Source organism: Rhinoderma darwinii, chromosome 1 (genome assembly GCF_050947455.1).
Source record: "Rhinoderma darwinii isolate aRhiDar2 chromosome 1, aRhiDar2.hap1, whole genome shotgun sequence".
Classification (NCBI taxonomy): domain Eukaryota; kingdom Metazoa; phylum Chordata; class Amphibia; order Anura; family Rhinodermatidae; genus Rhinoderma; species Rhinoderma darwinii.
Window position 1 is genome coordinate 312474368 of NC_134687.1, and position 27216 is coordinate 312501583.

Sequence of the window (27216 nt, forward strand, 5' to 3'; positions counted from 1 at the left end):
TTTCTTTATATGTACTTCACAGAATTTTCTTATAGAACAGCAGGTTCAGTCCTCCGCAAAACAAAATAATAATGTGCATACAGAGACCAGATCCAGGTATAGCTTTTGATCTGAATTTTCTTTTCTAAAATTTTCCTTTTACAACAAAAAAAATGTTCAAATGGGAATCTATTTCCACTGAGAAGTTATCATTTAGGCCGGATTCACACGAGCGTGTTCAGTCTCCAATAGTCCAATTCTATGGCATACTGATCCGGAACGTCACATGAAACTTAATTGTGCAAACACCAGTTCAATACTGTTCCCCTGTCACTTTCTATGTTCCCAGGGACCACGTAGCTCCACATAAATTCACTGAGAATTTTCTTGGCAATATTCTTTGCAGTGGAGATTATACTGGCCAGGTTTCAGGCCACCGAGAACAGGTCTACGCATACGAGGACATATTCATACGCACCTACCTTAGATAGTTGTATGTAGGCTATCTGCAGTCGCTGGAACGGGTAATCTGGCCGGGGTGCATTTTTCATAGGTAAAACAGCAACGGTATCGATGTCAGGCCGTGCACATATAATGCAGGCTGCTATAAACCTAGTCGCGGCATTATTGAATCCAGGGGCAAGCCAATTTGCCGATACCTGGCTGCAGATACTCTCCTTGAAGTGGGCTTGCACCTTTATTACGGCTACTTGACTGGGTTCTAACAGGGCCTGTAGTTCCTACTACGCCAGATGGGCCCATAATCGTGGGGGATGCCAAAAACTTACCAAGAGTCATTTTTAAATGTTGACCGTCTTACCTTTTGCCAGACTACATGCCTCAGTGAGTGCCTCCAGCTCCGCTTCTTGGGCAAAACAAGAAGGTGGAAGTGGGCCCTGGATGATTACCCTGTGCATTGTGACTACCGCGAATCCTGTCTTGTAGGTGTGTTCATAGTGGAATCTGGAACAATCTACAAAAAGCTCAAAATCTGGGCTACGTATGGGCGTCTCATACACGTTTTGTAGACCTCCTAGCTCTGAGTTCGTTAATTTAACACAATTGTGTGGTGTCTCACTGAGATCTAACTGATCAGTCTCGTCACTACTGTCTCGTCACTGCTCCCCTCTTTTGGACCCTGCAGAAGTAATGTAGCAGGATTCAAAACTGAACATCCCAGTATAGGTAGGTTGAGTGGGGTGAGCAAGACCAACCCATACCTGGTGAGGCGGGCTGCAGCTCGGTATTTGGTCAGGACCTGGTGTCAAGGTCTTTAAGGGGCTGGACGCCCCTGGTATCCACTGACCACCATATCCCACCAGTCCAAGAAAGGTATGAAGCTGTCTGGGAATGCCTGGGACATGCAATAGCCTAGAAAAGTGACTTTCTCCTGACAAAATTGCATCTTATCTTTAGATGCTTTGCAGCGGTTTGCTGCCAAAAACAACAGGAAACTCAATGTGACATCTAGGCAGTTTTGTTCTGACCCACAGGCCAGAAGTAGGTCATCAACATACGGCAACATCTGGGTTCCAGCAGTGGGCAGGGTCCAGCCTTGCAATACTGCAGCAAGGGCCGTACTGAATTGGTTGGGGCTGTTGCAACAGTATTGCTTGCCTGCATGTGTAAAAGCAAATAGCAACTGTACTACTTCATCTAGTGGAACAAAAAATAAAGCATCTGCTATGTCAATTGCTGTAAAGCAAAAAGCTGTGTGTGGGATCTGACTAAGCAAAGTGTGGGAGCTGGAAACATTAGGGGTCTGTACCTCAGTGGCTGCATTAGGAATTGGGTCTGTATATACGGTCTCAAGACCCTGTGTCTCACTCTTTATTAATCTGTAATCAATCATGGGGTGGGTCAGAATTTTTAATATCTGTATTTTAATTCTCTTCCGCAATATAGCTGGGTGGTTCAAGACACTACAACGTTAAATAAGAACATGTGAAAATGCTAACAATGAGACTTCATACGATGTGAGTATGTTACTGAGAGCGGTACTAAGAACAGCAGTGTGTGAAGGTAAGACACAATTAGCGTTCACATTTCTTCTGACACACACACCGTAACCAGCTGTCCCCCTCCTCTCAGCCCCATTCTTGTAGAACTATGTGTCTCAGCAAGACAAAACGCTGAAAGCAATTAAGACTGCTGTATGAATAATTCTTTAAACCTGACTTAACACAGCTAACTTTGGTTATTTAAACCTTATACACAAGGTAAGTTAAAAAGCCAGCCTATTTATCTAGGGAATTTTACACTAAAATAACTAACAGTTCAATTAGTTCAGCAGATACACAAAATGATCTCAGTACAGCTGGTTTTAGGAGTGAGAGAGCATGCAGTATAGATCTAAAATCAATCTAGTCTCTGTCCATCAGCCACGTAATACCTGTTCAGTTTTTGAACTTTGCTATCCTTTTTTCTTTCTTTTTGTTTCCCTAACATTGGGAAGAGATTTCCAACATTTGTCAATCCATTGTCATTTGCACCAGTCTGCTCCTTAGACTCTTCTTCGAAACACACATGTCCACATCACACCCTCCATCGTAATTCACATTACTCACTGCAATGTACCTAGCTGTATTAGTCTTCATCATCACTAGTACAGTCACTCTTTTTGTCAAAATCTATGCCTGTATACACATACCACTCATACAAACTTAATTGTGACCACCAGTAATCACTTGCTTTGCCACTTTAAGTCATGTGTCTGCTTTTTCAGTTAACTCATGATCGCTCAACCAGTATTTATTATTCTCTGTAAAGTCCTTCCATTTATCATGTCCCAACAACCATCTTTTGGCATGCCAGCCTTTTTTAAGCATTCTTTCACAGTTTGACAGTTTGTTGTAGTGTACCCGCCTGCTCTGTTTATGATTTCTGTGGCTGTATACCACAGAGGCCCTGCTCCCCCTTATCAGGACTTAACCACAGAAGAAGTCCTGATGGTACTACCAGATATTACCTCCAAATATCCAACTTCTCTGTCACCGACAGTCTGTCGCTCAGGACATTTCTCTGTCCCCGACTGTGTCACCAACGGACAGTCTCTCATTGCGGACAGACTTCTGTGTCACCCCACGGACACTTGTAGTACCTTGCTGAGTCAGACGCCCCTGACACTCGACCACTGAGCCAGACTTGATGTACCTGGCACTCAACTCTCTCACACCAAGCAGGCAACAAGGTAACCTTTCATTTGCTCATTAATGATTTTACACAACAGTCAATCAATGAAATAAACAAACAACAGACCTATAACAATATAACACAAATCCAACAGCCACCAATTCATTGCAATTTTAGTCTACAAAACCTTCACCTTCCAGCACAGCTTGTGGGATCACAATCAATGGAGACCCTACTGGACCTCTGAAAGTAGGTGTCTTGATCAGTACAATTTTTCCCAACTGTCCAATCTGCAATCCCTGAACGACTTCAAAAACCTTTATGTATGTTAAAACACCTCTCGGCCGTCCGCTCAGTATATTAGAGCTGTACCTATGGAGTCTGACAAACCTCATTCACTGACACAATCTTATATTTCTCATCATCCTTACTTCTAGCTCTCATAGAACATACATTTACACTGTTGACAATATCTTCTTATACCATTCATACCATTAACTCCAGATAGATTTACACACATTCACTCATTCATCACACAATAGTTTTCAACACACCTCAACACAAGTGACTGCATCCGGGAAATTGTCTCATCACAACTAATTCAAGGTCTCAAAAATATGAGTTAAGTGGTTTTTGTAAGAATAAGCTTCTTACTTACCACGGTTTTGTTGTTTCACTGATGTATCGATGACTGACCTCCCAGTGACCTATTTCAGACGATTAATTTCCCGAGTTTCGGAACCAAAAACGGTTGACTCAATCCTGTGAAAAATATATTTGACTGAAAGTTTTAGATGGGTCTGTCAACAGACACCCTTTAGTCACTTGCCCAGATCCAAATCCATTAGTTATATTGGAGAGAAGTAAGAGACACACCGACATGCTTTGTATATCCAAAAAATCCTTCTCTGGTTTATTGTTAGTATGCAGCAACAATTGTATCCCACAGGTTGGGAGGTGGCTTGAGCTGAGGGAGTTGGCTTGAGCTGTACCAATCACAAGTTAAGATAGGTTTTTCACGGGGAATCATGAGTAAGACAAGAGTTCCCATAAGAATCTTACAGATGCAAATCACCAGGTCTCATTACAGACTTAGATAAGAAAAAGTAAACACATAAGTTCCCAGACAGTAACTCAGATATGCAAGGGTAAACGCACTAGTTCCCAGGAAGCCTCAGCAAGAGATCCATTTTACAGGGAACAGATATTTAAAACTATAAAATTTATTTTTCTTACAAGATGGAATCACATTCTTCCTGAGTTCCAAACGGAGTCAGATAAAACTCACTTTACTCACTTTCATATTTCTATAGCTACATCCACCCAAATAAAAACTGATGATTGATATTTTTTTTTAAAATGGGTTTTATTCATATTGAAAAAGTTTATACGGAATGATGTGTTAGTACCAGGTAGTGTGTCGAAATGGTGTCACAATGTCTAACAGGCAAATTTAAAAGGAGATTTAGGACTTCTCTGAATTCCTTGAGGTGGTTACATCTTCTGTAGCTGGCTTAGTAGTCCTTTTCACTCTAAATGAGAAAGGGTATGCGGCATTAGCTTTCTTCTTAAAGTTGTGTGTGAATCATCTGAGTCAAATGGGTTATTGTTTTGGGGTGGATGGGCTTTATTACTTAGTTATATATTGTAAGGATACTTCACATACACTATATAGACAAAAGTATTGGGAGACATACACATTTCAGGAGCTATTTGACATCCCATTCTAAATCCAAAGGCATTAGTATGGAGTTGGCCCCCCCCTTTGCAGCTAAAACAGCTTTCACTCTTCTGAGAAGGCTTTCTACAAGAAATTTGTCTGGGAATTTTGCCCATTCATCCAGAAGAGCATTTGGGAGTTCAGATACGGATGTTGGACGAGAGGGTCTGGCTTGCAATATCTGTTTTAGTTAATCCGATAGCTGTTTCATAGGGTTGAGGTCAGGGCTCAGTGTGGGGCAGTCAAGTTCATCCACGCCAAACTCACCTAACCATGCCTTTATGTACATTGCTTTGTTTACTGGGGCACAGTCATGCTGAAACAGAAAAGGGCCTACCCCAAATTGTTCCCACAAAATTGGAAGTATACAATTGTCCAAAATGTATAGGTATGCTGAAGAATTAGGATTTACCTTCACTGGAACTAAGGGACCTTGCCCAACCCCTGAAAAACAACCCTATAGCATTATCCTTCATCCACCAAACCTTACAGTTGGAAGTCAGGCAGGTAAAGTTTTTCTGGCATTCGCCAAACCCAGATTAGTCCATCTGACAGCCAGATAGAGAAGGGTGATTTGTCACTCCACAAAACACGTTTACCCTGCTCCATTATCCAATCATGGCACGCTTTACACCACTACATCCAATGCTTGGAATTGTGGTTGGTGATTTAAGACTTGCATGCAGCTGCTCGGCCATTAAGCCCCTGATGCAAAGTTTTTGATGTTAGGTTGTGGTTCCTAACGCCTACACTTTGCAATAATACCACTCACAGTTGATCATGGAATATCTAGGGGAGAAGAAATTTTACGAACGGAGTTGTTGCAATAGTGGCATCCCATTGCTTGAATTCACTGAGCGACTGTTTTTAAAGGCAGACTGCATGGTTAGGTTCTTGATTTTATACACCTGTGGCAATGGGACCTAATGAAACGCCTGAATTCAATGATTAAGAAATGTGTCCCAATACATTTGTCCATATACTGTATGTGAAAAAGAGCCTAGAGATTTTTGCCCAATATGCTTAATACTTGCTATTTATTTAAATATGTGCCTCCCATGGTCACATATTCAAATAAAATAAGGAAAAATAAATGAAAAAAAAGATTGAAAAATGTACTCACCCCATCGCTTCTAGCCTGGGATCTCCTCAGACTCCATATATACAATATCCTGGCGGCGGTCAGCGCCAGGGCCTTATATTTAACGCAGCATACAACGTTGGACATTGTGTGCCTGCGTCGCATATAACGTCTGTATAACGCTGTTAGGACCCTGTAGGCGTTGTAACCCAATGATGGAGTCTGAGAAGATCTAGGAGGGGGGAGAAGTGGAGTGATGAGTTGAGTACAATTGTGGCCCACGGTTAGTGGAGAGATGCAACAGATTTATTAAGAGGCGTGCGCCTCTTAATAAATCTGTCGCATCTTACTGCAGTGGAACAGAACGCAAAGTCTGGCGTTTTAAGTAAATCTGCCCCAGCTTCTCCTGAAACATGAATTAAATATGCATTTTCTGATGTGAGGCATGAGGTGTCATGAATTTTGAATGTGCCTCACATTAATAGTAATTAATTAACCCCATCATGTTTCTCAGTCATAATGGGTTAATGTGTAAGGTACATGATGGACTTAATTACTATTAATGTGAGGCACATGGAGGTTAAATTCATCACACCTCGTGCCTCACAATAAGTGAAAGAAAGCAGTTTGTATTTTATTTTTTTACAGCGCACACATCATAAATGACGGCCAAAAAATGTTGTGCAGATTATTACAGCTGCGCCAATACTGAATGTGTATATTTTATGTATTGAGACATTTTTAATGTTTATTGTAAAAAAGGTGTATGTGTGCTTTTTTTTAAATTTAACATTATTTTATGTTTTTACTTTATTTTTAAACTTTAATGTACTGGCATATATCTATATGCCAGTACATTAGCCTGTGTACGGACAGTACACAAGCAGTTGTTAGGGCATACTTCGGTATGTCCGAACAGGAAATATGGTCAGACAGCACTGGAGTCCTTCAATGGACCCTGGGCTGTCTACCCATATATGGTATGTCCCTCAATCGCGTCACAGGGGTTCCCCGTGACCCGATCCACGGGGCATCCCCCCTTCTCATTTTCCCCTTGAATGCTGCGTTCAGCTTCAATCGCAGAATTCACGGGAATAGCGGCGGAGACGAGAGGTTTCTCTCATCTCCGCCGTTAGAGCGGGGCTGCGGCTGTGTAATACAGCCATTGCCCCTCTCCTGACAACAAGTGTGCGCGCGGTCAGCATGAGGTGATGCGGCTGGCGCTGCACTAACGAGCGGCGGTTCAGGCACTGAAGACAGAACATGGGGGTGTTTTGCAGTGCGCCTGCCATGTTTGGTTTTCAGTGCTGCCGCACATAAGTGCAGCACTGGTCGCATCAAATCATGCTGACGGCGCGCACTTGTCAGGACTCGAGAGCGGGGCAATGGCTATATCACACGGCCGCAGCACGGCTCTCATACATTCATGTGTTAAAATACTAAGCTGTTCGGCCGCACAGCTTAGTATCGAAATACATGAAATAACGGTATTGAACCGTTTGAGGGTGCACGTTATCGAAACAGTATCGAAGTTTCAATGCATCGTGCATCCCTAGTCTACAATAACACAAGCTGGGCACAACATATTGGGAAGTCTCATCATTGGGAAACATTAGCAATTTTTCATGATTTGCATCAAATTTTAGACAACTCTTGTGGGGTCAAAATGATCACTACACCCCTAGTTAAATGCCTTAAGGGGTGTGGTTTCTTAAATTGGTTGTTTTCACTGTACTGGTACCTCATGGGCTCTGCAAACGTAACATGGCACCCTAAAACATATTCCAGCAAAATCTGTGCTCAAAAGCCAAATGGTGCTCCTTCCCTTCCAGTAATGCAAAAGCTGTTTACAACATCCAACTCTTCACCTTCAAATCTAAAGATAGCAAATATGTTTAAAGGGGTTTTCCCACTTTGGGCATTCATGGCATAGCCACAGGTTATGCCATAAATGTCTAATATTTGCAGGTCCTACTCCTGGGACCTGAACTTACCTCTAGAGAAGTTAGGAAAAAACAGAAGAGCTTGCTGAGCTACGCTGTTTCCACAATTCCAAAAAACGTGAATGGGAGTTACGGAAACAGTGCAGCACGGCGAGTTACGCTGTTTCTGTAGCTCCAAATAACTTCTATAGGAGTCACGGTAAGAGCGTAGCTTGCCGTGCTACGCTGTGTTCTGTAGCTCCCATTCACTTCTATGAGAGTTACAAAAACAGCGTAGGGAGACAAGGTATGACGGGTCAGGGGACCCCATTGCAGAGATAGGTGCGAGTTAATTGTGCCTTTTTTTTTTACACCTTTTAAGTGATTGAAAGCCTTAGTAATACATTTCCAGTTAAAAAGGCTCTGTCACCAGATTTTGCAACCCCTATCTGCTATTGCAGCAGATAGGCGCTGCAATGTAGATTACAGTAACGTTTTTATTTTTAAAAAACGAGCATTTTTGGCCACGTTATGACCATTTTCGTATTTATGCAAATGAGGCTTGCAAAAGTACAACTGGGCGTGTTGAAAAGTAAAAGTACAACTGGGCGTGTATTATGTGCGTACATCGGGGCGTTTTTACTACTTTTACTAGCTGGGCGCTCTGATGAGAAGTATCATCCACTTCTCTTCACAACGCCCAGCTTCTGGCAGTGCAGATCTGTGACGTCACTCACAGGTCCTGCATCGTGTCGGCACCAGAGGCTACAGTTGATTCTGCAGCAGCATCAGCATTTGCAGGTAAGTAGCTACATCGACTTACCTGCAAACGCCGATGCTGCTGCAGAATCATCTGTAGCCTCTGGTGCCGATGTGTCCTCGCTCGTCTGACACGATGCAGGACCTGTGAGTGACGTCACAGCGTGATCTCTCGAGAACACGCTGTGTCTGCACTGCCAGAAGCTGGGCGTTGTGAAGAGAAGTGGATGATACTTCTATACACAACGCCCAGCTAGTAAAAGTAGTAAACACGCCCCGATGTACGCACATAATACACGCCCAGTTGTACTTTTACTTTTCAACACGCCCAGTTGTACTTTTGCAAGCCTCATTTGCATAAATACGAAAATGGTCATAACTTGGCCAAAAATGCTCGTTTTTTAAAAATAAAAACGTTACTGTAATCTACATTGCAGCGCCTATCTGCTGCAATAGCAGATAGGGGTTGCAAAATCTGGTGACAGAGCCTCTTTAATGCTTGGTAAACAGGTCAGACAACACATGTCCAGATTTTGAAATCTGGGGAAAAAACAAACCTGCTCATCTGGAACCACTTCCACATGTTCTAAACAACAATGGCTGGCACCCATTTTCAGTTATTGTACATACACTTTGGGTCCGCTACCAGTCATGTGCACACAATTACTATTTCCATAATTGTAGTATTTTATGTGAAAGCTGCCTAAATTTAGTGGCTTATCCAATAGCATAATCAACTAAAGTGCCAAAAGTCAGGATCTCACCAGCCTCTTCATTTGCTTACATTTTTAGCAGTCTATATAAATTCTAGAAGGTTATGTTTGGACAAGTTGGTCTTCATGTTTCTGGTCTTCAGTTTCAGCTGCTACTTCTGCTTTTAATCTTTTATAGTCCGTATGAAAAAAGATGATAAATATGCAGGCTCCAATGCAGCAAATCCCCGCCATTACTAAAGTAGCAACTTTAAAAGAAGAAAAAAAAAATACATGCTATTAATAAGCAAGCAAATGGTTAATGGAAATCAAATATTGAGGTACCAAAGATTAAGGGATGTTCCTATAATGACATTTCTAATTGACATGTCATTAAATAAATAAGGGTCACACTGGTGGGGGTCCAGGATCTGGATCCTGGCTCAGTTAATGCCTGTCGTTTAAATCCTGAATATCTGCCCACACAGCGGTCATTAAGAGTTCTTATGCCACGGCCCTTCCTTTTCACGTCACTGGGTCATTAGCCCAACATAGGCTACTGCTCTAATGGCCGGGATCTGAGTTACCTCCGATGTCGTCCGTTTAACCCCTTTGATGCCACAGTCAATAGTGACCGCAGGATCTAAGTGGTTTAAGAGGGAAGGGACTCCCTCTGCCATCCCATCAGCCCCCCCGCGATGTGATCACGGGTTGCCAATAGTTTCTACGGCAGCCAGGGATCCAACAAAGGCTCCCAGGTCTGCCAACAATGTATATGCTGACAGGCAAAATACACTGCAATACAGAAGTAATGCTGTGTATTATAATGCAGCGTATCATAAAAGCAATTGCATAGTTAGGTCCCATAGGGGGAATAAATAAATAAAAAAATAGATCAATAAAGTTTATAATTAAAAATAAATGAACAACTAACTTTTCCCCTTACAAATGCTTTATTTTGAATATAAAAAAAGCTGCAGTTAATTGTTTTTTCTGCATCTGTAAAAACCCAAATTTTAAAACTATTACATTATTTAACCCCCACGGTGAACGCTGTAAAAAAAAACAAATAAATCTAATGCCATAATTGGAATTAATTTTTGGAAGGCAGGATGAACACAAAACAGCAATGAAAAGCGATTAAAAAGTTGTATGTATGCTAAAATATTACCAATAACAATTACAAGTCGTGCCGCAAAAAATTAAGCCCTCATACAGCTACATTGGCGGAATAAAAATCCAAATTTTATGGATCTTCGAATATAACTCAAAACCAAATACTTTTAACCCCTTCCCGACCGTCGCCGTATATATACAGCGGAGCAGCCCATGAGTCCGCTCTATACTCCACCACCCGAACCCTGCCATATGTAGAACGAGGATGCCGCCAATAGCGACTGCGGAATCTAAACCGTTAGAAACAAGGGCACAATCCACTCTGATGTTTCATCGATCCCCCCCACCACCCCTGCGATGCCATAGCGGAGGTGATGGTTAAGATGGCGTTCTGGGGGCCTAATGAAGGCCTCCAAGTCTGCCATCTTTGAACTATTGAAGGCTTTGTACACCTTTTGAAATAGTCATCTTTTTATATATATATATATATATATATATATATATATATACACACAGGGTGGGCCATTTATATGGATACACCTAAATAAAATGGGAATGGTTGGTGATATTAACTTCCTGTTTGTGGCACATTAGTATATGGGAGGGGGGAAACTTTTCAAGCTGGGTGTTGACCATGGCGGCCATTTTGAAGTTGGCCATTTTGTATCCAACTTTAGTTTTTTCAATGGGAAGAGGGTCATGTGACACATTAAACTTATCGAGAATTTCACAAAAAAAACAATGGTGTGCTTGGTTTTAACGTTACTTTATTCTTTCATGAGTTATTTACACGTTTCTGACCACTTATAAAATGTGTTCAAAGTGCTGCCCATTGTGTTGGATTGTCAATGCAACCCTCTTCTCCCACTCTTCACACACTGATAGCAACACCGCAGAAGAAATGCTAGCACAGGCTTCCAGTATCCGTAGTTTCAGTTGCTGCACATCTCGTATCTTCACAGCATAGACAATTGCTTTCAGATGACCCCAAAGATAAAAGTCTAAGGGGGTCAGATCGGGAGATCTAGGGGGCCATTCAACTGGCCCACGACGACCAATCCACTTTCCAGGAAACTGTTCATCTAGGAATGCTCGGACCTGACACCCATAATGTGGTGGTGCACCATAAATAACTCATGAAAGAATAAAGTACCGTTAAAACCAAGCACACCATTGTTTTTCTTGTGAAATTCTCGATAAGTTTGATGTGTCACATGACCCTCTTCCCATTGAAAAAACTAAAGTTGGATACAAAATGGCCGCTATGGTCAACACCCAGCTTGAAAAGTTTCCCCCTCCCATATACTAATGTGCCACAAACAGGAAGTTAATATCACCAACCATTCCCATTTTATTTAGGTGTATCCATATAAATGGCCCACCCTGTATATATATATAACGTCTATCAGTGTGTGTTGTGCAACTTTCTAAATACTTTACATTAAAAATAATTTTTCCGGACTTACGGTTCCGGCGCTGGGATCTGAGGACGGAGCTGCATGAGCTCCTGAAACCCTGGTCCCCTAACCCATCGACGCCACACACCCGCAGGATATAACCAGCTCGGCGTTTGGAGGAGAGTTGGGTGACAAGAACCGGGCGGTTTATGGAGAGATATCTCCTCCGGAGCGGCAGCAGAGAGATCTCCTGCCCGGCCGAACACAGCACACGAGGTGAGGCGCCATCCAAGATGGTGGCGCCGCTGCAGCCATCACTTTCAAAGAGCTGGTCTCAGAGCCCAGAAATACAGAGGGAAATGTTATCGCCGTCGGTAATGACTGACTCTCAGATTGATTATCGGAAGCTGGCAATTGAGGTGGCTACCCGACATCAGAGACTCCCTAATAGCCACAGTCACAACAACGCTCCAAAAACTCCAAAATGAGGTGACATCTCATGGCAATCGACTAGATGAATTGGAACAGCGGGTTGGTCTCATGGAAGATGAATCCGCAGGGGCACATACCTGCATTAGAGACCTAATGCGAGATAACACAAAACTCAGGGACCGCTTAGAAGATCTTGAGAATCGTTCCAGAAGGAATAATCTACGGATAGTAGGACTACCTGAGCATATTAGACCGCAGCTTCTCCAGGGCATCTGCGAGACGGAGTTACCAGAAGCGCTAGGCCTGACCAGATCTTGCAGAGTGGAAAGGGCGCACCGAGTGGGCCCCCCTTGTCCGAGCGCCAACGCGAAAGGAGAGCCGCAAAGCAGACCGCGCCAGGTGATCATGCGTTACTTGGAATACAATGATAAAGAGTAACTTCTGCGCAGTTTCCGGAACCGTAATACCACTTTGCATATAAGGGGTGCAAAAATCATCCTGTTTGCAGATTATTCGGCAGAAGTCACAAGGCGTCGGAGAGCATTTGGAGGGGTCTGCACCTCCCTTTACAAACGCAAAATCAAATTCCAACTACAATATCCGGCCACCTTGAGGATCATGCAGACGGATGGCGCCACCAAGGTATTCCACAATCCTGAGGAGGCGGCATTATATGTAGACAAGATCCCTGGACTTCGGGGCCCTAGAAAATCGGGAGAGGAGACGGCGAGTCAAGGTACAGGAGGGGAAGGACCCCGTGCACCAGTTTCTCCACCGAGGGACTGTACATGGTCAGATATCGCCCGCAATTCCACTTCCTCACCCAAGCAACAACGGGCAGAATCGTCTAAGACGCCACACCGACAACGCTCAGAAAACCGGCTTGCAACCATCCCGGACTGATAAGTATCTCATAGGGGCTCCACGAGCGCATTTGATTGTGCCTTATATATTCATGTGGCAATTGGTTCTGGTGGGATGTTATTTCGATAAAATTCCTGCTATAATAGGCATAAGCACTTGTACCTGTGATGTATAGGAAGTCCAACTCTCACAGGAAATGCTGGTGACATTCCTGGATGGGCATTTTGTTGTTAAAGGTTGTGCCAATTCTCTGGCACCAAATGTAAATGTTGTTATTGAAATGTTGGGAGCAATCTGGAGCAGACGCCGCCGAGCGGCTACCAAGCCAGCAAAGCACTCTTGCCTAGAAATAGATATATATGACCAGTCAATAGTGAACCTTTTCGGAACGCCCAATTTATGCAGCTGACCAAATGGAATGTAAAGGGGCTCAGGTCCCATAACAAGAGAATGATGGTACTCAGTCACTTAAAAAAAACTCCATACAGACATCGCTCTTCTTCAGGAGAGACATTTGGAGGAGAGCGACTTCCACCGCATGAAAAAATTGTGGGTGGGCCAAGTATACGGCTCTTCAGCTTGTGGCCGTAAAGCGGGGGTACTTTATTTTAATAAATAGAAACCTGGTACATGAGGTAATTCATACTGATGTTGATGAGGAAGCGCGACTGCTCCATATTACTCTAAGCACACCATGCGGGGTATTAAGCATTTATAACGTGTATGGACCCAACAGTGATAATATTTCGTTTTTCAATGGTTTGGAGAGGGCCCTTCTGTCAGATAATGTCCAGCACAAAATAGTGGGAGGTGATTTTAATTCAGTTTCTGATCACAAGGAGGATAGACGCACACACAATTCACAAAGCACGGAATCCATTCCTACAAGGGCCCCCAGAAAACAGGACCGAGTGTTAGGACCCCTGATGGAAAGAACACACTTCATAGATCCCTGGAGAAGGGGTAACCCGGATGCCCGGGAATTTACGCATTACTCCCATGCTCAACAGTCCTGGTCCAGGATAGACTACCTTTTAATATCCCCAACATTACAACCGAGGCTGGGGGTCGCCGAGATAGGGGACCTAGTGATCTCAGATCACGTCCCGGTACGGGTAGATTTCCAGGAAATATATCCCAGAGGATCAGACTTCATATGGAGATTCCCAGCTCATTTAGCAACTGATCACACCTTTGTGAGACAGCTAAGAGGGTGGTGGTTAGAATACACGTCGACGAATTCAGGACACAGAGATGACCCCCTCACTGTTCTGGGATACGGCCAAGGCAGTGCTGAGGGGGAGGATAATGGCATATACTGTCAGCAAAAAACGGGAAATAACGCAAAAATGTAATGCCTCTAGTGCTACACTGAGGGCAACCTATACAGCATACTTGGCACACCCTACATTGGATGCTAGACAGGCCTGGATTCAGGCAAAACAATCTTGACGAGTGGGCAGCTCAGAAAGAAACACTGCATACTCGAGACTTTGAAGCTACTTTACATAAGTTTGGAAATAAGGCGGGTAAACTTTTGGCCAATATGGCTCGAGGAAAACGCTCAGTGCAACACATAGCGAAATTGAGGGATCATAATGGGCGAGAAACATGCGATCCATCTAGTATTAACACCATCCTGGCCAAATTCTATGAGGAGCTGTACTCTGATACATCTTCCCTTCCGCTGACAGACACACTGTTAGACAAGGTCACTTTACCGGTCATTTCCGCGGAACAGTTGCAACTTCTAAATGCCAGGGTCACAAGGGAGGAGGTAGATGAGGCAATAAGAAACCTAAAAAATAGTAAGGCACCTGGCCCAGATGGGCTGACCGGCAAATTTTTTAAAGTAATGCGGGGAACAGATTACGGAGACTTTGGTCTCCTTGTTTAACAATGCTCTGGGAGAGGAGGGACTACCACCATCAGCAGACACATCTTATGTGAAATTATTGCTAAAACCTGGAAAGGATCCCCTACTACCATGGTCATACAGGCCCATATCGCTCATAAACGTGGACGCTAAACTCCTTTCCAAAATGATAGCTGATAGGTTAGCGAATATAATGCCGTTCCTCATAGCCCCAGAACAAGTAGGTTTTATTAAAGGTAGGTCGGTGGTCACTAACATTAGGACTGTTCTGACAGTGTTAGATAGAGTACAGCATAACCCATTTCCGGAGGAACATTCGGCTTTACTTTTACTAGACGCGGAGAAAGCTTTTGACAATGTCCGATGGAAATGGTTGGATGCAGTCCTGGATAGGATGGAAATAACGGGGGCATTCAGGATCTTATTACACCACATTTACAAAGACCCTAAGGCTAGAATCTCCACACCGGGCTTTCTATCTAAACCATTCCGTCTGTGTAAAGGTACAAGGCAGGGGTGTCCGCTATCACCACTATTGTTCAATCTGGCTTTGGAGCCGCTGGCACGTTATTTGGCGTCATCCAATCTATATACGGGCATAAGGGTGGGGGAGATGGAGGTCAAGGAAACGTTGTTTGCAGATGACATCTTGTTATTTCTCGCAGACCCCCTTAAAGATGTTCCGCGTATCTTCCAGGCATTGAACGACTTTGGGAGCTATTCAGGGTACAATGTTAACACGTTAAAATGCCAGTTATTAGATTTGGGAACACAGGACCCAGCATATAGGCGGTCCCTAGCCACCCTGGATGTAGAGATGGCAAAGCTAAACATTACTTATCTGGGTATTAAGGTGGGTCGAGCACCCAACTCCCTATATGATCTAAATTATCCTCCCCTTATACAGGATATCCAAGCAGATCTTCTGAGATGGCACAGTCTACCTCTATCACTTATGGGAAGGAGCTGTTTGGTCAAAATGTCAGGATTTGCGAAATTACTCTACCCGCTCCAGACTATTCCTCTTCTGGTCAAGCACTCAGATATCAATATACTCAACTCATCATTTACCAAATTCATATGGGGGGGGAAAGAAACCAAGAATAGCGCTCACGAAACTCATGATGCGGAAGGCGGAAGGAGGGGTCAATTTCCCTAACATCCGGGGTTATAACCTGGCCTGTCTGAGTAGACATCTGCTAGACTGGAAACACAACACAGAGTTCCACTCCAACACTAGATTGGAGAGACAGCTAGCAAAACCTTGGGATCTCATGGCTCTGGTACACACAACGTTCACTTGTCTCCCAAAGATCGTCAAGAAATCATCTCTGTTATGAGATACCATCATTGCCTGGAAGGTACTGCGCAAACATTATAATCTTTCTTACCGTATTTCAAAACATATGCCCTTATGCCCTTATGGCAGCACCCAGAGTTTGCAGCAGGAAGATCTAACAAACTAATGTCAGAATGTAGGGAGAAAGGGGTAGCGACACTGGGGGATATGTTTCACGCACAGGATAAGAGGTTGTTAACCTTGCAAGAGCTCCAGAATAAATACGTTTTTGCACGGCATCAGCACTTACAGTACATGCAAATAGTTAATCACTGTAAAACTAAACTTGCGGATGTAGCAGATGAGGTCCCCCCCAACCTGTTTGACTCATGGTTCACGGACAATCACAGACACTCCATTTCCCAATTATATAGTACACTCAGACCATTACTACTGAAGATGTCCCCGGGGCAGGCCTTTGGGAGATGGGAAAAACTGTTTAATTTACCAGGCATTGAAAGACATATTGAAAAAGGGCTGGTGGATTTCAGGGCGCACGTACACAACGAAAACTGGAGGGAAACTCAATTGAAGATTATACACCAAGCAATATATGCATTTACCCTGGCCCCCTCCGCCTCACAACCAGATAGGAAAACGTCATGCCCTAGATGTAATATCTCAAAGACGGACATGTATCATGGCCTTTGGGCGTGTGCACATATTCAGCCATTCTGGGGGGAGATAACATCCTTAATGCAGCAGGTGGGCAGGTTCCACGGGAATGTAGGGCCAATGGAGGTCTTATTCCATATACAACATGATGGAGAATTAGAAGAGACAGAAACGACACATATATCCCCCATGGCTCATGCCACACTGATAGTGGCAAAGAGATGCATACTCCAAAACTGGCTGGTAGCTGAAGTACCGACTCAGAATATGGTGGTCCAGGGGTTGAGGAAACTGTTTTATCTAGACCGCATTGGTATATTACAGAATAAAGACACGCAGAGTAAAAAATTCTTTGAGAAATGGAAGCTTTTCCTCACAAAATATTTCACCAGTACAGAACGAAGGGACATTATAGGCCCATTCACAGGAACGCCATGGTACTTGATTGAGGATCTCAAGGGCACTGAAAATACCACGGGAGTAAAGCGTATATCTCCTCTTGGATATTTTTCTTCTTGCGGACTAGCTGCCTGAGTGGGTGAACTGCTTCACGAAGCTCCAAATGTTATGTATGCTCTCATTTCTTATTTGTTTTTTGTATTGTTTTGATGTGTTAGTTAGGCAGTTACGCGAGTTTATGTAACTATGTTTACAGGACTACCCGACATGTGGGGTTAAAGGATGGGAAGGACAGAGGAGATGAAGGAGGGTTGATAGCCTCTGGGGAATACCATCCACGATTAAACCTATTTTGTTAGGAAGCATTTACTATCCCATGTTCATTTGTACATTTTTTTGTAATGTTTATTATTATGGCAATGCATTACTGTATGATTTGTGTTTTTTTTGGAAAAATTTAATAAAAATATGTTATAAAAAAAATAAATAATAATTTTTCCTTTTTTCAGATACAGCTGCTTTGTATCCTGTATACAGAGCAGCTGCATCTAGCGCTGAGACCTGAGTCAGTCAGGTCAGCGGCACTGACAAGTTCAGTGATAGCGGGTCCTGCGTGTCTCTGACGCAGCAAAAAAATTCCCAAAAAATCATATGTACCCAGTACGCTCTTCTTCCTGAAGTCCGGCCTCCTGCGATGACGTTTCATCCCATGTGACCGCTGGCTGATTGGCGTCACATGGCCTGCAAAGTCATCGTAGAGAAGAGCGTTTTTCCTCATCGGAAATTCGGTCTGAAAAAACTCACCACAATTTGAAATGCGATGAGAAAAAAAAAAAAACTAGAAATCTTGCTTGTTAATGTAGGATAAAAATAAGCTGGTTACTAAAGGAGCAAGAAGCAGTTCACAAAGCCTTTAGGAAATGGCTTCCATGCACCCTAAGGGTATGTTCACACGGACTATTTTTGGCCGTTTACGCCCGAAAAATGGCTGAAAAATCGGAAGCAGAATGCCTACAAATATCTGCCCATTGATTTCAATGGGAAAACAGCGTTCTGTTCCAACTGAGCATTTTTCGAAGCGTTTTTTTACGCGTAAAAAAACGGCCGCGAAAAAGAAGTGCAGGTCACTTCTTCGGACGATTTTGGAGCCGTTTTTTCATTGACTCTAGAGAAAAAAGCTCCAAAAACGGCCGTAAAAAACGCAGCGAAAATCGCGAGTGGCACAAAAAAAACGTCTGAAAATCAGGAGCTGTTTTCTCTTGAAAACCGCTCCGTATTTTGAGACTTTTTGACTCCGCGTGTGAACATACCCTAATCCTATTCCAGTGTATTGTAAACTTTCCTATCTAGGTATAATTTACACTTAGGTGCTGTCTGTCTCTAATATACATAATGGGAAAAGGTGCAGTGAAGAGAATGTGTAAAATGTAGAGGTACACTATGTACTATTTTCTATGTTATGTTATTAAAGACACATGAAAGTACATACTCGACCAGTCATATATTTCCGTCTGTTTCGTACCACATGAGGATAGTTGAGAAGCAGAATAAGGTTTGGTAAGTGACTGGAATAACACCATAAATATTAATCCCTGGACCTGACTGGACGGTAAAAAAACCAAAAAACGTGTACATGTTAAAACAAAGTTGAATGAGAATTGATGCATGCAGCATGTTTAATAATACCAAACTGACCACAAGCTGCTTTATAAACTTTATTATGGTTTTAAAGTTATGTCATTGATTTTGTAGAAAAAATATATATAATTATCCCCCACTGTAATGCCTCATGCACAAGACAGTGTGCGCCGGTCTGCTCCCGTCATTGATCCGTGGAAAGATAGGACACGTCCCATCTTTCCACGGATCAGAGAATCGGGTCCGTTTTCACTGACCCGATTCACCTGCTAAAGTGAATGGGTCCATGAAAACTATCGGGTGCTACTCGGATGCTGTGAAAAATGGCCCAAGTGGCACTCAGTCGTGTGCAACTGCACTTAAGGTGTCTGCTTAGCTACCCCCCCTTTTTGTTATTATTAAACATTGACCCTCTGCTGCGCCCTTGAATTAAAGAGGTTATCCAGGATTTAAAAATTGTTGACCTATCCTTAAGATTCCCGAAAGGGAAAAAAATATAAGGTATCTTCTAATTGGACATAATGTAAAGTAGAGAGAGGATTATCATTCTCAGCTGCTGTCAGTAATGATGACAAGATCCTCTATTGCATTTATTTGTTCTCACTGGATCAAACATAACCATCCCCTCTATTTTTCCTCTAGGGGTAGAGATGAAAGAATCCCACAGGCAGGACACATCTGCAACAAAATCTGCAGAGGTAATACAGTCACAGAAACCCGCAGCAAACAGTGCGTTTTTGCTGCGCATATTGCTGTGGAAATATTGCTATTTTTCCTGCGGATTTAGGGCCTGTTCACACTACGTTTTTGCCGCAGAAACCGCAGCAAAAAAATGGTCGAACTCGCCTCCCATGGATTTCAATAGAAGGCGTTTTTTTCCCGCAAACGCAAAAAAGCGCTTGCAGGAAAAAGAAGCAACATGCTCTTTCTACGGGCATTTCCATCTCTGACATCCCATTGACTTTAAAGGCAGAAAAAGCTTCTTTTTTTTTTTTGCAGCGTTTTTTAAATGCAGCGCTCAATGTCAGCGGCTGCAAAATACGTGTGAAACGGTGCGCAGGCAGGTCAAAACCTGCCTTAAAATTCCTGACGGAATTTTGAGGTAGCTTTTTCTGCCTGCAAAAAACTCTGTGTGAACAGGGCCTTAGTGTGACGCATTGATCATAGCAAACTTTATTTGCACCTGCGGATTGTCAGCGTGTTTTACTGCGTTTCGCTGCGTAAATGCTGTATAAAACGCAACAAACTCAACTTGCATATTTTAGTGCAGAATTTATGCTCCCCATTGAAGTCTATAGGCCAAACACGCAGCATGTCCACCCAGAATACACAGCATAAATTGACATGTTGCGGACTTGTTATTCGCAAAGCAGAACACTTTCCGCACAACTTCCCTGCATTTTTGTCCGCCACGTGTGGCGAGATTTGCAAAATCTCATCAACAGCTGCCCATCAAACACTACTAAAAAAAAGTAGCAAAACATACACTGAAGACAGTCCAATTGAAAACAGGCAAAAGAGGCCTGCTTGGAGGCTGTTGTAAAGACTGCTTTTGAGCTACTATATTTAACCACCCGCCAACCTTTACTTAAAAAAAAAAGTTGTTATTTCTCATGGAGCTAAAGAATAGAAAGAGCTACTAACTTTCTTAGGTTGGTAGGACAGAGGATTAGATTTGTCCAACTACATTCTGCAGACACTTGACAACAGTAAAAATGTTTAAAATTGTATGGCCATGGTGAGACTCTTAGGAGAGGTCACCTATGTAGGTACTCTTTGGAGCTAACAGAAGGAGTAGGCTTCAAAACAGGTCTGCAAGAAGATAGCAGGGAATCCACAGTATTGGTATGTATCTATGAGGAGTTTGGCTATGATCCAAAGCTTTTGCAGGGAGTCTCACTCTTAGGCCGGATTCACACGAGCGTGTGCGTTTTGCGCGCGCAAAAAACGCGGCGTTTTGTGCGCGCAAAAGGTCCACAAAAGCTCCGTGTGTCATGAGCATATGATGCGTGGCTGCGTGATTTTTGCGCAGCCGCCGTGATGCGCGAGAAACGAGCAAATATAGGACATGTCGTTAGTTTTGCGCAGCGCGCATACGCGCCGTGAAAATCACTGACAGTCTGAACGGCCCCATTGACTAACATAGGTCCGTGCGACGCGCGTGATAATCACGCCCTTAATGTTAGGCACATTGGTATCATTACTGTTCTGAGCTGATGATTAGACCAGCAGCAACACCAGCTTGCAGTGCCTATCCCTGCATTCCCTGGAAAAAAATGCTAAAATTGTAAATGTTAGTATATAGATTCAGCAAGAGTGAACAATTCCACTTACCCAGATATAAAAGCCAAACCTGTTGAGCTGCCTTCACCAACTGGATATGAACATTCCACAGCTAGTTCCATAGCTATTGGATAAATTGCAAACCCAAAAAATCCCAGCAAAGAACAAATAACTACCAACAAAGGTGCCATATTCTTCAAATTAGATGCCTAAATGTAAAACAAATACTCTAAGTTATTGAAACAAGCAGGAACGTAAGCTACAACAATAGTTATAGATAGTTAATACACATTTGCAACTCCCATTGAAAGATTTCAGGGTTAAGGATGGTAACTAATTTCATATATATGTTGGTAACCGAATAGCTTGAATTACTTTCTTTATTACAATTTAGTTCTAAATAAATGTAATCCTAATAAGGCATATGGATGGAAGAGGGGGAGCCACATAAGTAGCCGCTAGAAAAGAGTAATTCTTGCTCTGGAGGACTCAGGTCTTCTGTGCATTACATGTATTTTAATGAGGAAAAAATAATAATTTGACTCACTGACATATCAGCTGGTAGTCAAGTGCCCCTTTGAAGAAAAAGGGGTTGTTCGACAAAGACAATCCGATGGTTAGGGACAGCTTAGGGTATGTTCACACGTAGTCAACAAAAACGTCTGAAAATCCAGAGCTGTTTTCAAGGGAAAACAGACCCTGCTTTTCAGACGTTTTTTTTACCAACTCGCATTTTTCGCGGCGTTTTCGCTGCGTTTTTTACGTCCGTTTTTGGAGCTGTTTTCATTGGAGTCTATGAGAAAACAGCTCCAAAAACGTCCAAAGAAGTGTCCTGCACTTCTTTTGCCGAGGCTGTATTTTTACGCGTCGTCGTTTGACAGCTGTCAAACGACGATGCGTAAATAACAGGTCGTCTGCACAGTACGTCGGCAAACCCATTCAAATGAATGGGCAGATGTTTGCCGACGTATTGTAGCCCTATTTTCAGACGTAAAACGAGGCATAATACGCCTCGTTTACGTCTGAAATTTGGCCGTGTGAACATACCCTTACTGCTAACACAATAATATAATATATGCCGGATGTAACATGTAGTTAAACCTGATTTTTTTTTTTTTTTTCAATTATCAGTCACTTTCATATCAGTCATTAGAATTCTAAGCAATTGTCATGCATGTATTGGTATTTAAATATTTCTTCATTCCCATTTATATCAAAATAAGGAGGAGAACACTGCAGCACTGCTTGACAAAGACCATGTGAGGGTTGAAACGTTGCAGGTTTTGTTTTGGTGAATAAAATAATATTTTTCTATCGGAGCGCTGCGGTTTTCTCCTCCTTATTTGGATTACCTATTAACCCCAGTCTGGGGTTATCTACTGCGGGCACCCCCCTGAAGTTGGGAGTCTTGTATGATCCGTATGATTTGGTTGCTGGCTGTGCTTTATTTCTCATATTTATATCCGTGATCAGTGAAGTTGAAGCTTTAAAGGGAACCCGTCAGCAGTTTAGACTCCTCAAAACTGCTGACAGTGCTATAAAGAGGACGGGTAAGAAGTGTAACCATACCTGGGGTGATGGCCAATCCAATTTTTAATATCTCCGGAACCGCAATTACAAGTGCGAAGGAGGCAGCTCCTTCATGTTCAGTACAATAGCTGTGGTGACCTTCACTGCTCTCCCTGTTGTCTATTTAGCGCCGTCCGATGTTTTGATGGGTAAAAACTGCTGACAGTTTCCCTTTAAGTTTTATGGACCAGAGAGTCAAGCTGCGGAATAACCCGGATATTTTACAAGTTCCGCACAAAGTAGTATTTTTTTGGCCATCTCCATGTACACTTTATGGCCAAGTATGTAGACACGAAATTGATTTCAAGTGTCTCACCCACACCTATTGCAAACCGGTGCATAAAATCAAGCACACAGCCATGCAATCTCTGTATACAAACATTGGTAGTAGTATTAGTTGTACTAAAGAGCTCAGTGACTTTAAAACGTAGCACTGTCAAAGGATGCCACCCTTGCCACAAGTCGGTTCATCAAATATGATCTGCTAGATCTGCCCAGGTAAACTGTACGTGCTATTATTGTGAAGTTGAAGTATTACAGCTCAGCCACGAACCTGTAGATCACGCAAACATACAGAATGGGGCTGTCAAGTGCTGAAGCGTATAGCACGTAATGATCACCTATCCTTTATTACTTTAATTACTACAGACTTCGGAACTGCCTTTGGAAGTGACATCAGCACAAAAATTGTGCAACAGGACCTTGAAATGGGTTTACATGGTCGAGAAGCTGCACACAAGCCCACAGTAAAGTCACAATGTGCAATACCAAGCATTGGCTTGTGTGTTGTAAATAAAATAGAGTAATTGAACAGCTCACCCAGACCAACATCAAGGATTTGTAGAGACTGCCGGACTTCAGTGCACAGATGAACCAGCTGTACTGGCTGGTGTAGGGTAATTCCAATAGAGAAGTAGTTGAATCCAGCACTTGAAAAATAAAACGTCAAAATTTTATTGAAACATTTTAAAAGTCAGAAACTAAGGATTTCCAAGTCTTACGCGTTTCGAGCGCTAAAACGCTCTTAGTGGTTATTCAATTTTCATGATTTTCTTTGTATATTGGGTACTGTCACACTTACCAGGTGCATTCGTTTGCCCCTGGTTTGATTGTTTCCTCTGTCATCAAGCGGGGTTATATGTTTTTAAATCTACAGGGTGTTCCCTTCATACTGCTACGACCAAGAGTGTTTTAGCGCTCAAAACGCGTAAGACTTGGGGAACCCCCCCCCCCCCGCCCGCTTCTGACTTCTAATATGATTCAATAAAATGTGAAGTTTTACATTTCAAGTGCTGAATTCAACTACTTCTCTATTGGTCTGTTGTAAAGCACGCTGCCACTGGGCTCTGGAGAAGTCGTAACGGCTTCTCTGGAGTGATGAACCCAGTTTCACAATCAGGCCGTATGATGGACTAATCTGGATTTGGCAGATGCCAGGAGAATGCTACCTATTGAAATGCAGTGCCTACTGTACAATTTGGGGGAGGAAGGATAATAGTATAGGCCTGTTTTTCAGGGTTTTTGGCCAGGTATTTACGGTGAAGGGTAATGTTAATTCTGCAGCATACGAAGACCTTTTAGACAATTGTATGCTTATAACTTTGTGGAAACAGTTTGGGGAAGGTTCTTTCCTGTTCCAGCATGACTTTCACCCTGTGAGGTCCATTAAGACATGGTTTGAGGAACTCCAGTGGGCTGCACAGAGCGCTGACCTCAACACCTTTGGGATGAATTAAAACACAGATTGCAAGCCAGACCTTCTCATTCAGAATAAATATTGGGATGCACTCCTCAATTTGTCGGTGTGGTGCTAGTAGGGTAGGGACGAAAATCCCACAATATAAAGAAATATAACCGCAGTACACACAAAAGTACAAAAGAGATTAAGATGCAAACTATATTTACGTTTTATTGCAACAAAATGGTGGTATTGTAGTAGTAAGCAACTTGATAGGACGTTTCGGCTGACCCACGGCCTTTGTCAATGTCGCTGATTGTAGATGTCTCTGGTATGGGATGTCTGCCGGATCTGCCCTGTGTGTCCTTCTCATTCAACATCTGTGTCTGACCTCACAAATGCTCTTTTGGCTGAATGGGCACAAATTCCCCCAGACACGTTCCAAAATATTATGGAATGCTTTTCCAGTAGAGTGGTGGCTTATATAGCCGCAAAATTGGGCCTAATTCCTTATTAACCCCCGTGGTTTTAGAATCCGTTTTCAACAAACTCATGTAGGTTTGATGGTCAGGTGTCCATATACTATTGGCCATACAGTGTATGTTAAAAGGGATATTCTCATCTCGGACATTTATGGCATATCTGGGACCTGCACCCATCTCTAAAATGGGGCCCCTTGCCTCGTCCTACCTTGTCCCGCCGTTGCTGCTCTCCATTCACTGAGTTGCGAAGGTACGTGGGAGTATGGAAAAAGATGAGCTCTGCTGTTTCCGTAATTCCCATAGAAGAGAATAAGCGTTGCAGAAATAGCGTAGCTCAGCTGTCTCTGTAGTCCCAGCTACCTCGTAACTTAGTGGCCAGAGAGCAGCAACAGCAGGAACAGGTAGAGCAGAGGATCAGGTGGCCCCATTCTACATATATAATTTATGGACAAAAGTATTGAGACACCTGCACATTACACCTACAGGAGCTTTTATGACATTCTATTCTAAATCCACAGGCAATAATATGGAGTTAGTCCCCCTTTGTGAGGTCAGACATGGATTTTGAACGAGGGGACCTGGCTTGCAATCACTGTTCTAGTTCATCCCAAAGTTGTTCGATGGGGTAGAGGTCAGAGCTTTGTGCGGGCCAGTCAAGTTTTTCCTTACCAAACTCACCCAACCATAACTTTATGGACCTTGCTTTGTGCACTGGTGCACAATCATGCTGGAACAGAAAAAGGCCTTCTCCAAACTGTTCCCACAAAATTGGAAGCCTGCAACCGCCCACAATGTCTTGATATGCTGAAGCATTAAGATTTCCCTTCACTGGAACGAAGGGGCTTAGGACAACCCCTGAAAAACAACCCCATCAGACTGCCAGATAGAGCCCTGCCAATCAGCGCCTTTCAACGACTCAAGTGGCGCAATTATTTCATCGTGCAGTTTGCGTCGTTGAAAGACGACGATTGGCAAGGCAGAATGTCTTGCCCTGCCACTCAGCGCCTATTACGGACACAAGCGGCGCAATGACATGTATGTATATATACTAAGCTTGGTTTTGAAAATCTAGAATCGGCCCTGTTGGGCCCCATCAATTAGTCTGAGCAGAGAGTAGCTACAAAGACTTTTTTTTTTTTTAAGAATTTGCACAAAAGGTACTAACAACCCTTTAAAATTTTAATCTAGCTTAAAAGGCATGACTAAAGTCATATAGATGTTCCCCAGTAGGGGAATTCCACCCAAGAACATGCTGGACCTGTTATTGCAGGGGTCAGCAACCTTTGGCACTCCAGCTGTTGCGAAGTGAAAATTCCCAGCATGCCCTGACAGCCTATGGCTAAAAAAAAATAAAGTGTTTGGCTGTCATGGCATGCTGGGAGTTGTAGTTCCACAATGGCTGGAGTGTCAAAGGTTGGTGACCCCTCTGTTATTGTTTTCAAAGGAGAGGTGACCGCAACTTTTAAGTCCCCTTTCTCTAAATACATGATTGCATACTCACCACAGCAAAGCCTATAACCGTAAAAGCTGTCAACGCAAAACATATTTTCACAACTTCTGTAAACTTCTTAGTCCGGTCAACATACAGTCCACACAGCAAGGCGCCGATAGCCCCAAATAAAATAAAAAGTGCTCCACACAAACCTGAAATAAACTGGAAAAATAAAACACTGAATTAACCTCTCTCAGAGACATATGCTTCTTTTTTAACAAAATCAAATATTTCATAAAAGAATAAACATAGGAACCATCTGTAGCATGTAACACTTTATTCTTATATTAAACTAATATTGGAGGCATCTACTAATACCAGCGAAATGTGGGAATAGCAATATAGCATTCTACTGTTGGGCAGTATTGTGTATACCTCTGGAACACCACCAGATTATACCTGGTGTTATTCTCCACTGCTTGGTGTGATTTGTAAGCCTTTTGTGCCCTACACAAATTCTGATTGTCGTTTGAGTCAGCGTGAGTGTTGGGAACCTTAAATGATTATGCCCATCTCAGGCATTTATGGAATATCCACAGGACATGCCATAAATGTCTAATCAATGCGGTTCCCAGATCACGCCTACATCGAGAACAGGGGTCACCCAAACCCCGTACCATCTGGTGAGGCGGATCCCGGCCGCCGATTCCCGGAGCGTCTCTCTCCATGATGTCCTGTGGGAGTTAAGGAAACAGCCGAGCAAGCGCTGCTCGGCTGTTTCCGTAACTCCCATAGAGCATCATGGAGAGAG

At 43.0% G+C, this 27216-nt stretch overlaps 1 protein-coding gene across 2 annotated transcripts in view; it reads right to left on the minus strand.

Moving 5' to 3' along the window:
* Positions 1-4040: 4040 nt before the first annotated feature.
* SLC49A3 (solute carrier family 49 member 3) overlaps positions 4041-27216 on the minus strand; it is a 59001-nt gene continuing 35825 nt past the window's right edge. The window contains exons 7-11 of one of the 2 annotated variants that reach the window (XM_075825530.1): positions 26475-26627; positions 21296-21453; positions 18813-18925; positions 9378-9554; positions 4041-4643 (exon numbers count right to left, since the gene is read on the minus strand). In XM_075825530.1, the coding sequence (XP_075681645.1) occupies positions 9409-9554; positions 18813-18925; positions 21296-21453; positions 26475-26627 (570 nt within the window). In that variant the 3' untranslated portion in view covers positions 4041-4643; positions 9378-9408. Of the gene's footprint in view, positions 4644-9377; positions 9555-18812; positions 18926-21295; positions 21454-26474; positions 26628-27216 lie in introns of those variants that run through there. The other variant, XM_075825531.1, reaches the window with a different exon arrangement.